Here is a 16,930-nt window from a genome sequence, read left to right as displayed (position 1 = left end):
CACATCTCTCTGTCACAGCCCAGCTCCCCCAGGCACAGGGGTGGGACTGTGGGTGCTGGCTGGGACCAGGAGTAACTCCCAGTGCCTTTGGGAGATCCACAGTGGGCATCTTTGCCAGGTGGGAAAGGGCAAAAAAGCAGAGCCCTGAAAGCCAGGGCAATGTCTTTGTGCTCAGTGCTGGCCTCCCTCCCTTCCTCCTCCTGCCCTTGGGATTACAAGCTCCATGAAGCCAAACCCTCTCTCCTGCCTATGGGATTTTCAAAGGCTCAATGCCCCCTTATCCATGGAGCAGGTCTGGGCAGTGGAGAGGGCAAGGACGGGGAGAAGAAATGTTAAATCAATATTTTCCCTCTTAGCTGAGCTGTTTGACTTGGATATTGCTTTCCTTAGAATAACAGAAATTCTCATCAAATAAGAAGCATATCCAATTTCTATATATTTTTTCTTGATAAGGGAAAGTGTGGAAGGTCAGGGGGTTAGCCACATGTCCCCAAAGGGGCATAACAATACTGTTGGCTCATGGTAACATCATCCAGGAGACGAGACAGCTCGGTCCCTCTTATCCGATGCAGCTGTTGTAAGATGGACTCAAATTGAATTAGTATTGACTGTATAATGCTGGGCTAAATTAAATTATGATCCTATCTACTCTATTAGCGGTTAATGAATGAACGGGCTGAATTTCTAATCTGAGCCAGCCTGGTTAGTTTTACAGAGCTGCACCAATATTGATGTAGGGCTTAAAGTAAGGCTGGGGGGAGATGCATCTCAAGGAGGAAGGATTCAGCTTAGCTGGCCAGTCATTAAAATATCAATTGCTCTTAAGTGTCCTCCATGCTCAGCTCATTATTTCTTTCCTACTGAGGTTATCTGGTGCGGGTGGGATTGACAGCCTCAGAGCACAGAGAGCGGGCTGGGAAATCTCCCACTGCCTCTCCAGATACACACAGTCTGCTGGCACCAGCACAGAGCATTCTAGGAAACATTTGAACCTTGTACTTCATAGAATCACAGAATATTCTGAGTAGGAAGGGACTCCCAAGGACTACTGGGTCTGACTCTTCAGTGCAGACGGAGCTGTCTGGGAGCTCCCAGCCCTTTAACACAGCAGCACCCATTCCCAAATCTCCTCTGCTTCATGTGTCCTCGAGGCCTTTCCTCCCCTGGTGCCTTGCATTTGCCTCCCCACAGGTTCTTACTGTACTCCGTCTCGTTTTTGTTGGTCGTGCTGAGCTTTTTGATGATCTCCTGCTTCTTGGACTTCACCATGGCAGAGTTGCTTTCCGTCAGCTTGCTGAAGAAAGCTGGACGCTGAGTGTTGTTTCCTGGGGACTTGGACCCCATCCTGCAGAGCAAAGAACCCTTGGAAATCTCTCCAACATACCTAAAGAGCCTCTTCCCTCAGTGTAACTGCTCAGGATCAGGCTGGGAGCTCCTGGGACACTCAGCATCTCCAACCTCTCTCCCTATCCCAACAATAAATGCACCCCGTGGTATTGAAGAGCTGTGACAAATGCAGCCCCCTGCATTGGGACACAGATTTGGGCAGCAAGGAAAGCAGCCCCAGCCAGGCCATGTGTAGAGCCATCCCCATCCCCAGCTGCCCCCAGGTTGTACCTCTGGTCCATGGGCTCTCCCTCGCGGAACAGGACGGGGTACGGGGCGCTCTTGGCGTGTTCCGCTTCTCCCACGCCGTCTGGTGGAGACACGGGCTCGATACAGCTGTCCCCGGTCGCCTTGCCCTGCTCCGGGGACCTGGGCAGCAACAGGAGATGCCATCGGTTCACTGTGACAGCAGCTCGGGCTTGGGAGGGGGAGAAGGATCCCTGGTGCTTTTCAGCACGGGCCAAGGGAGAGCGTGCTTTGGGCAGAGAGAGCTGGGCTGAGCCGAGCCCGGGGCCTGGAAGTGGAACAGCTGAGCCACCCCAAACACAGCAGCCCAGGAGGGACCTGCTGGTGGCAGGGACACATGGATCCCTGAGGAGGGCTGTGACATTAACCTTTTGGAGACACTGCTTTTGACTCTCTGTATTTGTGAACACAGCAGAGGCAGAACCTCCCGTGCTCCTTGTCAGGGCCACACAGGAGCTGGGTGGCTGCAGGAGGGGGCCTGGAGCTGGGGCAGCTTGGAGAGGATCACTACTGGCCCTTGATGCCTGCCCGTGGCCAGGGCCTGGGAGACAGCCAGGCTCAAGTCTGTGAGGAATTCCTCACGGCAAGTTCTGGGAATTTACGACTTTGTTCTTTCTGTGGTTTCTCTTTTTTCCCCAGTTTTTTTCATAACTGGGTGGTCGGGGCTGGGCTCTTTTCCTTCACGTTATAAAGCCAACTCTAGGACCAGGCAGAGCTGGGAAGAACAATCCCATTTACTGACAAGGCAGCACTCATTCCTGGATACATCTGGGTGGGTGTATGGGTGGGAGACAGACCCATTTTTTAATTCCATACAACAAAAATCAGACCTGCCTTGTAGAAGCAAGGGAATTTGAAAGTGACTTTAAAACAAATACAGGTGGTGCCTGAAATGAACAACTGCAGTTGTCAGGGCACCTGTGTCTAATAAACTTCTGATTCACTGTGAAAGACGAAGATAAAATTAACTTTGAACTGATGGAAAACATGTTGCTTCAGGTTTTTTGGAATCATCTGTGGTCAGGTACTGAGAACAGTGACAGGACAAGAGGCAACAGGCACAAACAAAGCACATGAAATTCCATCCCAACACAAGGAAACCCTTTTTTCCTTCAAGAATGCTGAAATACTGGGAACAGGTTGGCTATAGAGAGATGCTTTCTCCAACAGTGGAGATATTCTGAACCCAACCAGCCACGACTCAGCACAACCTGCTCAAGAGGTCACTGTTGGGCTGGATGACCTCAAGAGATCCCTTCCCACCCAAACCATGCTGTGGCACTGGCCAGATCGGGAAGGGAATCATGCATGGACTCTAAGGGGGTCTAAAGAGCATCTCTAGGACAACAGGGATGGCAAAGGCACCACCCCAGGGGAAAGATGCCCACATGAGGAAGGAGTTGGGCTGCGTAAACAGAGAATCCCCACAGCACCAAACCTGGGAGAGCAATGCCAAACTCCAACCTGCCCCGTGCAACCCCTCTCTGCGGTGCCAGGAAGCCAAGGGCACCCACCCGACTTTTCCTGAGCCACCTGAGCTCAGACTGGCACAAACCCACCTGTGCCAGCCCGGGGTGGCCTCTGAGCTCACCTTTTTCCCCCTTCGTTCTGCGGGGAGATGCGTGAGGCCGCCGTGTGCTCCTGCTGCTGCAGGTAGGCCTCGCTGGGGGTGCGGCGCAGGTCCAGCACCGGGCACGCCGCGCCGGGGAACGAGTACACCGGGGCCTGGATGTGGGAGTTGAGCTGCTGAGGGTGATGGCGCGTGTAGTCCTGCGTGATGACCTCCTGCAGAAGAAACCAGAGTCAGAAATGGAGCCGGTTTCGACCTTGGCCTTGCTGGGCCCAACTACGAGGGTGAGCGGGAGGGAAACAGGCCGATTTGTCTCTGCAGCTCAAACTTCTGCCTTCTGTCTGCACCAGCTTTTGTGATGGGCTTCCTGGGGACACAAACACCTGGGCTGAACACTCGTGCTGCCCCCTGCTCTCCAGCTCCCAGCTAGAGGGGTTGGGTTCTCCAGCGTCACTCCCAGCCCATCCCCACCAGACACGTTTCACTGAGCTCTTTCCTCCTCCCCGGAGCCCCAGCAGGAAGGTGATGGAGGTGAATGAGGTTAGTTAGTTACACTGATGTGCTGGGCCAGTGTCACCACCCGCTGGTTCATGCCCTTGATGCTCTGGCTGGACTGCAGGGGCTGGCACTGGGGGCCGTCGGGCTGCCGCAGGTGCTGCAGGTGGGCGGCTTCAGGAGCCGAGGCCTTCAGCGAGCCTGGAGGGCACCAAGAAGAGAGTAGGAATGAGATGACATCTGTGTTCCCTTCTTCAAATGCCATCCCAGCACTGGAGCACAGCCAGCCTGGGCTCTCCCATGGCAGCCCCTGTTCTCACCTTGCTGCTTCTGCCTCAGGTCATGCTCCCCATGCCCCTTCTCTGTGTCCTGCAGCAGCTTGGCCCCTTTCTCATGGGACAGGCTGGGCGAGCTCACGGGACTCACGGCTTCCATCCGCTCAGGGCTGTAGCCTCCATGGAAGCCTGAGGAAATGGAAGAGAGTTAGAACCAGGAGCTCATTTAACTGTTCCCTAGCACTGCTGCACCACTGCTTGTGAGTAGAGTCATGTGTTCAGCAAAATGGGGGAAAAAAGAGATGAGGGAAGACCAGGCAGGTCACACTGCAGGGCCACACCTCTGATGTCCAGCTGTGGTGATGGCTGCTGTGAGGAGATGTCTCATTCCTGTGGAACTGGACATTCAGCAGCTCTTGGTGATAGCATGAGATCCAGGGATCAAATCCATCCTCTGCAGGTTCACAGTTTGCTTCCCCATTTTCTCCACCCACTGAAACCCCCACTATGCCTGGAGGGACAGTGATGCCCAGATAGAGTGGAGGTGGCTGCACGAGAGGTCTCCAAGTGCATTACCAAGCAAAGCCCCAGGCCCAGCATGGCCAGGACCAGGGACTTGAAAACTGGATGTGAGACCCTGGAGGCCCCAGATGCCACTCCAGAACCAGTGGACTCACAAACCACAGGGGCAAAAATTGACCATTCTCTGCTTTTTAACACCTTGCACAAACTCAGAGAACCATTTAGGATGGAAAGACCTCTAAGCTCCTTGAGTTCAACCATGAACCTACCACTGTGAAGTCCACCAAGTCCACACAAGCCTCTGCACAGACTGAAAGTGCATCAAAGCAGGTAGAGCTGCAATGAGGGACAAGCATCACCTTTCAGCAGAGAGGGGAAACTGAGGCATGGATGGGTTATGCTTCTGCAGAGGAGATGCAGAGGGGCTCTGGAGGAGGTAAATTTGCCTCTCTCCAGCAAAGCACATTTGGCAACACAACTTTTGCCTCCACAGACCTTTACCCTCCTAAGGCTCTATTCCTAGAGACTGCCCTCAGCAGGCAAATGTGGCAGGGGACCCATGGCACTGCAGGAGGGTTCCTCCCTGTACCTGAGGCACAGGGAGGGGAGGACTCCATGGAGAACCTCCCTGCACTGGGGATGGGGATGCAGCATCCCCCATTACCCCATACATTGTCAGCACTGAAGGGACCACACTTCAAATTCACCCAAAATGAAGTATCCTGCTCTGGAAAGGTTCCTAACCAACAGTTAGGTCCTGAGGAAAAGCACCTTCTTTTCTGTGGCCACAGCAGAGCTGCCTTTCTCCGCAGCACAACACTCAGCTGGATGAAGTACAGGTGGCAGGAAAAAGGTGGGGAAAGTTCAGTCAGGGAGTGCACCATGGCCAGAGGCACATCCATGGTCCTGGAACATGCTGCTAGAAGGTGTTAGGACCAGACATGACTGAGGGGTGGGATGGGATGCAGCTCTTCTCCCCAGCCATGCTGCTGTATCCTCTTCATCCTTGGGTTATGGGAAGGAGGGAGGGACAGAAACTCCCAGTAGTGATGGCCAAGGCAGCTGCTGCAACTTGAAGATGGGGTCCCACCAAATCCTCACAGGCTGCTTGTTGCTTCTCCATGCTAGTGGGTGCCTGGATGAATGCTCTGGGCTGATCCCATCAAGAATGACCCAGACCTTGAAATGCATCCCCCTCCCTGCACTTTCTATTGGAATAACTAATCCCAGTGCTTTTGTGTCTTGCACAAGATTCCTCTTAGGTGGTTCTTGTGGTCTGCTCTGGACACGGCTGCTGAGCACGGCTGGGCTGAGTGATCCCAGGACAGCCATGGTGCCCACCTTGGGCAGCATCCAGCACCAGGACCCTGAGTGAGGTCACTCCAAGCACAGGGACCACATCCAAGCAGAGACCCACAAAGCCCTCAGAGACCCTGCAGCTCATGGGCAGGGAGTCAATGGCCAGCAGCCCTGTCACGCTCACAATCCCAGTTCTCTGCTTTGCTCATTTGATTTATTACCCACAACTGTTCCTTACAGACTGCCTGGGAATGTCTAAGGATGGGGAAATCAAAATTAGCAAATAGCTATTGTCTGTAAAAAGCAATACCAGGAATTGGACCACATTTGCAAAACAGGACTCGGAAACTGGAAAAACTAAAAGAGGGTGGGAGAAAGGAAGATCCTTAAAACACACAAAAATGAAAAAGTCTGGAATAACACAATGGCCAGGAAGCAGAGGGACAAGCACACTTGGGGAGCTGATGGATCAAATATACAAAATGTGCAACTAAAAATAAGAAATAATGAAATAAAATGGGTGTCAGGCCACAGCTCTCTCACCTCTGCCCTCCAATTTCTGACCATCACTAGTGGAGCTGCTACTCAGCGAGCCTCTTTCCTGCTGCCCCTTATCACGAGACATTTGGTGCGTGATAATCACATCTATGAAGCTGGCTGCTGTCGTGGTGGTCTTACCGAGTGCTCGGAGCTCCTGTTCCTGCATGGAGAAGCGTTTACTTTGACTCTTTTCTCTGCTGTGCTGCTCGGAGCCCGAGGCTGCGTGCTGCTGGTCCAGAGGGTGATGGTGCTGCTGGCTTTTCCCCTGTCCTCTGCCATAGTGATGAGAGGAACCAGGTCCGGAGGCGGGCAAAGGTCTCGACTCCATGGCTTTGATGGGCGAAGGTGACTGTTCGAGGTTGGCCCCGCTGGGCAGCTTTGAGGTGTAGACGTTGTTGTCAGTCTGGGCTCGTTCTGTCTTGGCCTCCCGCACCCTCGAGGCCTCTTTCTGCAGGATGGCCGGGTCCAGCGGGGCCGCGTAGCCGTCGGCCGCGCTGAGCGAGGAGCGCAGGGTGGAGGCCGAGGGGAAGGCGGCAGAGCGGATCGGTGACGTGGTAGTGGTGGAGGAGGATCTGGAAGGAAAATGAAGACAAGGCCAAGATGAGAGAAGCAAATGGAGAAAGGGAATGCTGTTACCAGAGCCTCAGTGCTCAGCCTTGCATGGTTGAGCTCCTTCCAGGCCTCCTGAGCTGGGCCATGCAGGGCCAGTGAGGGGGGCTTGGATGGAGCCTCCACCACAGTAACTGGCCACAGGGTACTGGGCCTGAATGCATTGACTAGAGAACATAAAACCCATGTCCACTGGGACAGGTGCCAGAGACCTTGATAACTCCAGCACCAGACAATCTTTGGCAAGAGGAGAAATACCTCTATTTGGCCACATGCACACTTCCTACTTTTTCTCCTGGCAGCAGGAAAAGCCACCAGGGAAAGCAAAAGAATTGTGGCATCAAAATCTGCCTCTCCCCATCACAACTTCCCTGAATGCCCCAATCCTGCTTCCACTGAGACTGAAGGGAAAACAAGTCTCACTCCTTCCTCTCAGAGGTGCTCATTAAGTGCTGCTGCAGCCATCCAGGCAAGCACTGGAAGCCACGGTGGAGGGAACGTACCGTAGGACGGAAGGGGTGGGGGTCTCCGAGGAGATGATCTTCATGCTCGTGTTGTGGAGCACGCTGGGGCGCTGCTGGATGGTCTCGTGGGTGCGGGGTGAGACGGGAGAGTGCTGGTGGCTGTGAGAGTGGGAGGACGAACGGCTGCTGGACTGCTCTGTCCCTGGGGAGGGCACAAGGAAGGGCCTCTTTAGCTCTCTGTCCGACAGCCCTAACCCCACCTCCACCCAGCACAGGTGCCAGGGTGGAGGATGGACTCCTCCCCAGCCTACCTGGTCTCCAGATGGGTGCATGCTCCACTGTGGTGGAGGCCAGGATGGATTTTTCACGCTCCCTCTCTCGTTCCCGCTCTCGCTCCCGCTCCCGTTCCCGTTCGGACACCGATGATCCTGACTGTTTGGTCATGTGCGTGGGCCCTCCTGAAACCCAACCAAAAGGCAGTGAGAGGGCTGCAGACACAGCAATTCCCCCTGGGAATGCAGCCTGGTCTTCACATCGCTGTGTCTGCAGAGCAGATAAGGAATGGCTCCATCCAAGGTCACCTGGAGCAGAACAGATGAGGGCAACCAGCATGACAAAACCCAGACAAACCATGGAATAGCTGTCCTGGCACTGTCTCCAGGGCACGACCTTCTATAAAGCTGTTTGCTTTGGGGAAGAAGGGGGAAAAGCAAGGAAGCTCTCAACAAGCAGGAAGAGAGGGACTCAGTCCCTGAGTGAGATTAATTTGGGGTATCCCAAACTGTCCTGGCATGCTGAGCCCATGGGCTTGGATTGGTTATGAGCATCCTGCTCAACTGTTTTCCCACTGAAAAAGCAACCTCCAGCATTACCTGGGGAGAGCGGGGAGCTGCTGTGCCGGCTGCCGAAGGTCTGGGGGGGTCCAGGGATGTAAGTGATGCGGTCCATGGTGGTGGCAGAGGTGCCAGGGGTAGGGGGCACGAGGACAGGCAGGTGTGGCACTTGGGACAGGTCGATGATGCCTGCAAAGAGAAGCGAGAGAACTGTCAGGACAAGGCTGAACTGCTGCAGCTTGGACGTGCTGGAGCTGGCAGTGCCAGCCTGACTCAGCCTCCCCTTCCCATCCTGCTCCCAAATCCCAAAGTGCCGTGCTGGGAGGACCTGCTGCATAGTTGAGGGCGAGGGAGGGCTCCCGGGGCGACAGCCCGCGCAGCATGTCCGCCCGCTGCGCCATGGCCGTGGCTGCGGCGTTGTGGTGCATCTGCTGCGACGTGATGTAGTCGTTGATGATGGTCTGGCGGTTCTCCATGGCAGCCGTGTCCGGGTAGCCCCGGATGAGGTACGGGGGGTACAGGTGTGGGTACGTGGGGCTCGGAGCCAGATGCCTTGGCAGGTAGTAAGCAGCAGCTGGGAGAGAAAAGGATGCAGATGTGAAGCCTCAGAGACCTCAGGCTTTTGCAGCGTGAGAAGGAAAATAACAGACTGGGCCCCCAACCAAAGTACCTGCTTCCAGTTGGATTCCCCTGGGGATGGCGGCGGGGTCGAAAGGCAGCGGGATGTGTCCTCGGTACAGATCGACGCCGCTGACGCCGCGGAGCAGGTGCTCGTACGGGGAGATGGGGTGGTGGTGGTCGGGCACGGGGGCGTGCGGAGACTTGGAGTTGGTGAGCTCTCTCGATGTGGGGGTGATCTTTCTGTCCTGGGACACTGGCTTCCCAGCAGTGATGCTCCCTGCAGAGAGCAGAAGGAAATGAGTCAGAGACTGAGCACTGTGGCCAAGCCGTGTCCCTGAGGGATGCCTCTGGCCAAGCATGTCCCACAGGGTCAATCGTAGCTACCCTGAACTCCGGGGACCTTTCCCTCCTCCCTGCACTGCCATGCCCTGTTACACCAGCAAGGTCGAGCTGAGCCAAGTCCCAGTTATCCCCTGGGAGAGAGGCTTTTCCCAAATCATCCCTCCAGCCCAGCACATCCATGCTGGGCAATCTGTGCACTCGCCCTGGCCTGCACAAGCAGATGGTGATGCAGCCTTGCTGCCACGCTCTTCAGCACAAGGAGGTCACTGCTGGTGTTAGTGAGAAGTGTAAACCTCTCCCACGCCGTGTCCCAAGCACCGCTTTCCCGCCCACCTATGGAAAAGAGTGCTGTGGGCCACTGCTGGGACAGGCAGGACACTTTGGAAACACCAGTGGCTTCACCAGCTTTGGCCCAAGTCTCCCTTTGGTTACCCTGCTGCAGGTGAGGTGCCCTCATTTCAACAGTGTGAGCACCCCCAGGAAGGGCGCTGAGCTGTCCCTGGCAGCCACCCCAGTGCCGTGAGTCAGCCGTGGGCGTGGGGTGCTGGGAAGAACGGGTTCAACAGGCACCTGCTGGGAGCTGCTCAGGCAGGTGGGGTCAGCAGCCACCTCCCGCACACCTCACCCGCTCAGCTGGTGGAAATTTTACCTTCAGCTAAAAGGTTTGCCAAGTACCTTCATGCTGCCGCGGCGTGGACTCCCGTGTGGAGACCGGAGACCCCCTGTGCAAGTGGCTGCTGAAGGCCGTGCTGTGCCCTGCCTGGTGGTCCTCATAGCCAAGGGCACTCTGGTGGGGCTTGCCTGGCTCGGGCACGATCACAGGAGCCCCTCTGGCGATGGAGCCACCTGAGTTTGTCACAGGGCTTGGCCTGTTTTTCAGGCTCTCTTCATAAGCTCTTTCCAGATTCCTCGGGTCTTGGATGACATCCAGAGAATGCACAGAGTGAAAAGTCCTGCCGGGGCTGCCGATGATGGACCGCACATCGTGCTTTTTGGTACTGGACGAGGAAGAGCCGCTGTCGTACTTCAGTGGGGTACCCTGGGGACAGGAGACAGAGGGGTCATCAAAGGGGGCTACAACAGGAGCCCAGTGACTGAATCCCACTGAGTTTCAACAGGACTCAGGATGCCTCGTTCAGTGGGTCAATAGACAAAGTTTTCTCAGTCAAACAGCCAACAACCATCGGCAGGGCAGAGATAACCACCCAGCACAGGGCAGGGTGGAGGGCCCAGCTTGCATGTCTTGCTGTGCTCCAACAAGACGATGATGAGTCACTGCCGAAGGCTGGCTGTGCCCATCACGCCTCTCTCCTACACACTGTGAAATGGGATAGGACTGCAACGTGCCATGGGAACCCTGCAAATATTTGGAGACCAACAGGAGATAGCATGCCACATTTCATCCTAACTACTGGCCCAGCTGGGTTCCCACTTGCCCATGAAGGGAGGAGACCAAGTCACAAATGCTGAGGGCACTGATTTGACTCTGTCCTTGAAAAAGAGGCAAATGCGTCCCCTTTTGTTTGATCATTGCTTTCTTAACGTGCCAGGGGTTCCCTGGGTTTTGTATTTATCTGTGGGGAAGGATTATAGGATGCTTTGGGTTGGAAGGGATCCCTTCAAAGGATGAGACAGGACAACCTGTACCCAAGCAAACTGTCAGTTCTTACTGCTGATGCAACACAAAGCTGTCTCTGCTCTCCTTTTATCTTGGGAATGACTCCCAGGATCTGTGCAAAGGCAGCAGCTGAGCAGGACTGATCTCATCTGCTGTTCACTCCATACTCACCTGCGTGATGGAACCTTCCTTCAGAGGTCTGGCCAGAGAGATGTCCGGTGTCCGCCTCAGCTCCTCCCGGGGAATCTCATGGATTGATCTTCCTGCTTCTTTCACTGTGGCTACCAGGTCTTCATGGGCTGATTTCATTTTCAGAGGAGTCAGATCGTGAGATCTGACCTTGTAGGCATCAGATAAGTCCCTTGGTGGAGTGTTTTCCCTCTTGAGCTGTTTGGCTTCTCTTCTGAGGTAGTCCTCATGGGCCTCCACATAGGACCGAGGTATTCCTGCAACCCCCAAGCAGATGATGGATGCAGAGGCTGACTCCCCAGGCAGACCCTGGAGTCCCAGTCCCTGTGCAGATGCTCACTTCTAGGGGGTCTCTAGTTAACATGTGTAACTCAGGGCCTGGCACCCAACTGAGCCCACAGAGCAGCTATACCACTAATGCAGCTGGTCCACCTCACATCCACCACCACTTTCTGCACTCATTCACACTAATTTCAACCTGCTTCATGCGAATCACTGACAATTTTGTCCCTGACTTTGGCAGAATTTAGGCTGGTAGAAGCTGAGCAAGACTGAAAATCTGAGCACAAAGCAGGGGATGCAAAGATCTGCAGCTGGACCTTGATGTGCCCGTCCCTGCTTCCTCCTGTCCATGCCCACCCTGTGCTCACAGGCTTTACCTTGTGTTATCGAGCCTCGCATGTGATGCTGCTCCTTTAGGTTATGGGGACTGTGTCGGTCTGGAGGGATCGCTCGACCCATGAGACCTAGGAAAGATCCAAGAGGGAACGTCAGGCTGTGACACAGGAGTTAACTTACAATGAATACATGACAGTGTTACCAGGGATGCCTGGGACAACAAGGATAAATTCCAACAATTTCTAAATTATTAATTTTTTTCCATTTTTTAAAATGTTCTTATTTTTATTTTTGTATTCCTGAAGCTGGTCTGTCAGGACAGACACTCAAGGCAAACAGGCCAGCCTACATTCTGGTTTTTTCTCATGCTGTCCTGTTGGGATACCAGCTAACCCCTGCCAGAACACTGGCACAGGAAGATGTATGAGGTAGACAGGAGACAAGATGAGATCTCCACAGGTCACTAGAATAACACAGGTGAAAGGTTTCACCCAGACCCACCTTCAATGCTGGTAGATAAGGTATCACGGGCTGATAAGCCCCGGCTAATCCTCCCCTCCATCATATCATAGGTCCTCTTAGTTCCTGTGGTCTCATGGGAAGCTCCCGAGCTCCTGCTGTCTTCTTTGGGACACTGAGAAGCAGCAACTCCACCTGTGGGAAGGAACACCAAGAGGCATGAAAAGTCAGCACGGGCCAAGAGAGGGTGTTTACTGCTGTTTGTGTGTGTTGCTGAGGGGTCAGATCCCATCCCAGCATCAGCCACAGCTAAGCAGTGCCAGAATCATTGCACAGGACTGGCTTCCAGGAAATTCAGCTGCTGTTTTCTCCCCTCCCCGCCTGCCTCAGACTCCAGATCTGTGCCTCCCTCTTGGGTAGGAGCATCCACCCTGTCGTGTCCCATTCCCTCCCTCCCTGGTGGGGCCATCTTGTAGGCAGCAGGACAGCCCTGAGTCAGTGGGAGCAGCTGCAGTTCCACTGAACTTGGCTCTTTGGGTCTGGGGAGTTTTGGTTTTTTTCCCTGTTTGTTTTGATTTTTGCTAGACACCTACTGTTTGGGATCTTGGCCAGCCTTAACATTTGCTGAGACACTCCCTGGGTGAGAAAATCAGGGAAAACGGAGAAGAAGCAAAGCTGAGAATGATTCCTTTGAAACAGCACTGAGCACACATAGGAACTGGGAGAGATGGTGCAAAGCAGGACTGATGGAGAGAGCGCTAGAGTGAGGAGACACCACTGGCTGCCCCCTGACCCAATCTGGAGCACGTTCCCTGCAAACAAGCAGTGGATATCTGTCCTGAGCTACAGCCCCAGCCCCAGCACAGCCCTGCCCGTGCCAGGCAGCATCACGCCCACCCCAGGCAATGGGCACCCATCATGTGCAGCGAGCTGTGAATTCAGCAGCTTCTGATCCAGCTGAATGCCTCGGGTTTATGCCATGAGCTCCAAACAGGATGTCAGCTAGGAGAGACAAACGCCTCTGCCCATCATCCCTGGCCAGGCTGCCCTTGCCAAGGATTGCCAGTGCCCTGATCCTCCTCTTTGTGGGCAGAGAAGGTGGTTGTACAATTAGAGAAAGCAGGGAAGTTAAAAAACATTCATTCTATTGTGGACAATCAGGAACAAAACTCCTCCTTGGCAAAACCAGTAATTAATAAAATGGGATTATTACAACTTCACACCCACTGTTGGTTTCCGCAATCAGCACCCACTCAATCCACAAAGTGTTTGGGGCTGTGTGTGGGGAAACAAGAGGGGGTCCGTGCCTGAGCCTTTGCTTCAGCTCCATTTGACAGGAGAAATCGGGGGTGACATTCAGAATCAGCCAAGCAGCACGCTGGTGATGTGCCTGCACCCTGTCATCAAGGCACATCTGTTGCCACCAGCCCTTCTGCAGGAGGGGACGTGCTCCCAGGCACCCTTTGTACCACCGGGAAGCAGGGGGAGGGCGCGAGGGAGAAGAGAGACTAAACAGAAAGAAAACCATTCCAAACCCACGTCCCTCGCCTTGCAGAAGCCATCAGCAATCATATGCAGGATGAGAATAACCAATCTAGCACAATTCAGCTCACACATGCTACAGGATCTCGTCTCATTACAGCTCTTTTATTTTAAGCACCCTCATGACACTAAAGAATTTGCAATTTTTTTTCTGCTTGCCAAAATTCATAATCACCAACAGTTTCAGTTTTCTTATTTAATTTTTTTTTTTTTTTAACTCTTCTGTTCCTGTGCTGCTCAGCATCGCTGGGCTCTACAGGGGGAAGGAGAGAGGCAGGGCTGGCAAGGCTGCAGCAGCTCGTGGGATCACTTGGGATGTGATAAACGCTATCAAGCATGTAAAAGGCTGCTGGGGAGAGGAAGTAATTAATTCCTCATCTGTGTCCATGGGGGGTAGCATGAGAGGTGACTGACACAGGCTGCAGTCAAGGAGACTCAGGCTGACACGAATAACAGGGGAGAGTTTGGTCTGCAGCTCTCCCTCACTGCCTGGAGTGGGATCCCAGCTCTGGGCATGGGCAGCCCTCACTGCCAGGAGCCCTCCCCATCTCTCCCTGATGGTGCTATTTCTGAGACCAGCCTCGTTTGACCCCCCAGCCTGGACAGAGGTGATTAAAATAGCTTCTTGCACAAACAAGTCCTGAAACACTTCCTGCATCCTCCCTGGTCCAAGCCTTGCCAACTGTCCCAAAGGGCATCCAGACACAAGTCTTCCACTGTGACATTTCTTATCTGGGCTAGAGTTGACAGTGGACCCGGGGGGACACGCTCTGGGCCAGTTTCCATGTGGCAGGCGAGAGGCACAGCACAGAGCCCTGTCCTGAAAGGTCCCCGTGGTCCCAGCACACGCACAAAGGTGACATCAGCTGGGGCTGGAGAGTTGTCCCCATGGCCTGACCTGAACCCTCTGCCTCCAGACCTGGACAGAACAACCCAGCCCGTGATGAAACGAGCTGCCTGCACTTGTGGTCATGAGCAAAGGGACTTCTGTGGGACACAGTACCTGCAGCACTGCCCACAGGGCCCAGGCTGCCACGCTGGAATGGATCCTGTGCCCCAGGGAGGGAGGCAGAGGGCTCAGGCAGCACTGCAGCCTGCCAGAGACATCTACTGAGGCAGCTGAGGCTGGGATCAGCTCCACAGTCATCTCCAAACTCAACTGAGAAGGGAGGGGACACATGAGGATGGCCATCCCTGTGCACATCAAAGCACACACCAGCACTTTATCCCATGAGGATTCAGGGCTGCAGCATCTCTAAGTCAGCTCTTCCTGAGGTGCAAGCCAGCAGGAATCCAGCTCCACAACAGAGATGCCTGACCCAGCACATGATAAAAGACAAGAACGGAGCTGTTTCCAGCCTCACTGGAGAGCAACATCTGCTTGTCTCCAACGGGAGGCACCAGGACATGCAGAGCAGCTCTGATGGCCAGTGCTGTGATGGGCTGAGCAGGCAGGAGCAGCTGGTGACCACCTGCTGGTACCACTAACGCAGCGAGGCTCCACCAGCAGTCACAGAGGAAAAGCGTTCCCGAGCTGTGGGGCTGTGGCAGCAGCCAGCACATCCCCAGACAGGCTCCTTGTGGATGCAGGAATGGCTTCACCACCTCCAGCAGCTCTAGCAAAACTCACCAGACACAGAGCCTGGGCCCAGGAGGATTCCTGCAGGGCAGCCCCATGCTGGAAAAGCCTCACAGTGCCAAGTCAATGCAGGTGAGAATCTGACATCCAAATAAACCTTTATGCTGAACTACTTGACTCGCCTCCATCTTGCAGGTTTGTGAGTCCACCTTGGCCCGAGAGTTTGGGAGTTCTCTCATAATGTTTTCAATCAGTCCCCCTCCAGCACCGGGTGGTAGGGATGAAGGTAACACCTTCCAATCTGGTCCTCTCCTCTTCCCTGTTTCCCCAAATCATTGCAACCCTGCCTGCCATCTCTAAGACAAGATAACCACCTGGGACAGACAGTCACAGGGCACCAGGGCGGGAAGGGAGAGAAACACTGGAAGCAAAGACATGAGGCTGGCCCGTTGTACTCCGTCAGCCTTTCCTCAAATAGCTCCCAAGTCCCAGCCACAGTGGCACAAACCCCTGGCATCTGCCCTAAAAAGGCAGAGAGGATTAGGACTTACCCTCATAGGACAGCACGTGGCCTTTCTTCCCTTCGTAGATGACATGTCCTTTGGGCACGGCATCCTCCCTCGCCTTCTCTGCTCTGCTGGGGCTGTCTTCTCCGATTATCCTGGTAATGGTTCCTTTGTACAGCACTTCTGCCGGGGTGCCCTTGGAAAGCCACCAAGATCCATATTTAACAGTGTCACAAGCAATTAAGCGAACGCCGTGCGGGGACAGGCTGTTCCTCGCGGGAAGCTGAGCGCGGGGAGCACACCCGGCCTCCGCTTCCTGGCGCAGCCAACAGCGAGGGACTTGCAGCTTAATTATTGATGAGAATGATAACGAGGAGCGGTAAAAAGGTACGTGATCTGTGTGAGGCTGCTGGGAAGAGGCAGAGGATGAGGAGAGCACAGACCTCCAAAGCTGCAGCTCTCACCCCATGTGTTTTGGAGTAAGCTACCCGGCCTGCTCCCTCTCCCCAGGTTTGGAGGACAGGGCTGGTGCTCTCCTGGGGATGCCTTAGTGACAGCAGGCACTGCTCCAGCACCAGCTTTTTCCCTACAGCCTATTTCCCCAGCTTGGCACAGGAGCCACAGAGATGTCCTGCCCACCCAGGCACATCTGCTGGCAGCAGCATGACCTTCAGTGAGCTGCCTGCGTGCGGGAGCTGGCGGCTGGCAGCGCGCCCGGGCGAGACGGCAGGCGACAACGAAACCGGTCCCGGAGCAGGTCGGGGAGCAGAGCCTGCCTCAGCTCTCCATCAGGAACAGCAGCAGGCTCCCCACACACACCAGTGTGAACTGAAACCTCTCCCTCGCCACAGACAGACACAGCTCACAGCACCTGCCACCCAAATCCCCTTCAAAACACATGGAGCTGGATGTCCCTGAGGAGTTGCCGGTGATTAACAACACCCTTCTGCCACTGTCACCGGTGGGTGCCAACTGGGAACAGCCACCATGGGGTGACAGTCCCCCTTTCCCATCTCTGGAACGCACAGTGATGCTGTCAGTGACACTCCTGACTGACACCTGCCTACTCAGCTCATTTAACCCCAGCAAGCCCTGGGACTGATGCCTGGGGGAAGCCTTGGGGACGCAGTGCCCCTGCCAGCTCTGCCAGCGCTTCCAGGTTGTGCCATTCAGGCATTCATCCCCACCCCTGCTTTTCACCAAGCCCTCAGGCCAGG

The 16,930-nt window shown here is 54.8% G+C and overlaps 1 protein-coding gene across 23 annotated transcripts in view; it reads right to left on the bottom strand.

Moving 5' to 3' along the window:
• The window catches only part of NCOR2 (nuclear receptor corepressor 2), a 225,541-nt gene that overhangs the window by 5,463 nt on the left and 203,148 nt on the right, over positions 1-16,930 (bottom strand). For 14 of the 23 annotated variants that reach the window (XM_086855208.1, XM_086855212.1, XM_086855211.1 and 11 more), the window contains 16 exons: positions 15,759-15,909; positions 12,129-12,281; positions 11,669-11,755; positions 10,992-11,266; positions 9,878-10,241; positions 8,910-9,137; positions 8,568-8,813; positions 8,279-8,428; positions 7,718-7,864; positions 7,446-7,608; positions 6,337-6,905; positions 4,018-4,161; positions 3,756-3,898; positions 3,224-3,417; positions 1,618-1,755; positions 1,200-1,345 (listed from right to left, as the gene is read on the bottom strand). In XM_086855208.1, the coding sequence (XP_086711334.1) occupies positions 1,200-1,345; positions 1,618-1,755; positions 3,224-3,417; positions 3,756-3,898; positions 4,018-4,161; positions 6,337-6,905; positions 7,446-7,608; positions 7,718-7,864; positions 8,279-8,428; positions 8,568-8,813; positions 8,910-9,137; positions 9,878-10,241; positions 10,992-11,266; positions 11,669-11,755; positions 12,129-12,281; positions 15,759-15,909 (3,298 nt within the window). The remainder of the gene's footprint in view (positions 1-1,199; positions 1,346-1,617; positions 1,756-3,223; positions 3,418-3,755; positions 3,899-4,017; positions 4,162-6,336; positions 6,906-7,445; positions 7,609-7,717; positions 7,865-8,278; positions 8,429-8,567; positions 8,814-8,909; positions 9,138-9,877; positions 10,242-10,991; positions 11,267-11,668; positions 11,756-12,128; positions 12,282-15,758; positions 15,910-16,930) is intronic. The other 9 variants (XM_086855219.1, XM_086855225.1, XM_086855226.1 and 6 more) reach the window with 1 other exon arrangement.

The sequence above is a fragment of the Cyanistes caeruleus genome, chromosome 18 (genome assembly GCF_971803275.1).
Source record: "Cyanistes caeruleus chromosome 18, bCyaCae1.hap1.1, whole genome shotgun sequence".
NCBI classification, from domain to species: domain Eukaryota; kingdom Metazoa; phylum Chordata; class Aves; order Passeriformes; family Paridae; genus Cyanistes; species Cyanistes caeruleus.
This window is presented reverse-complemented; position numbering and strand designations above follow the sequence as displayed.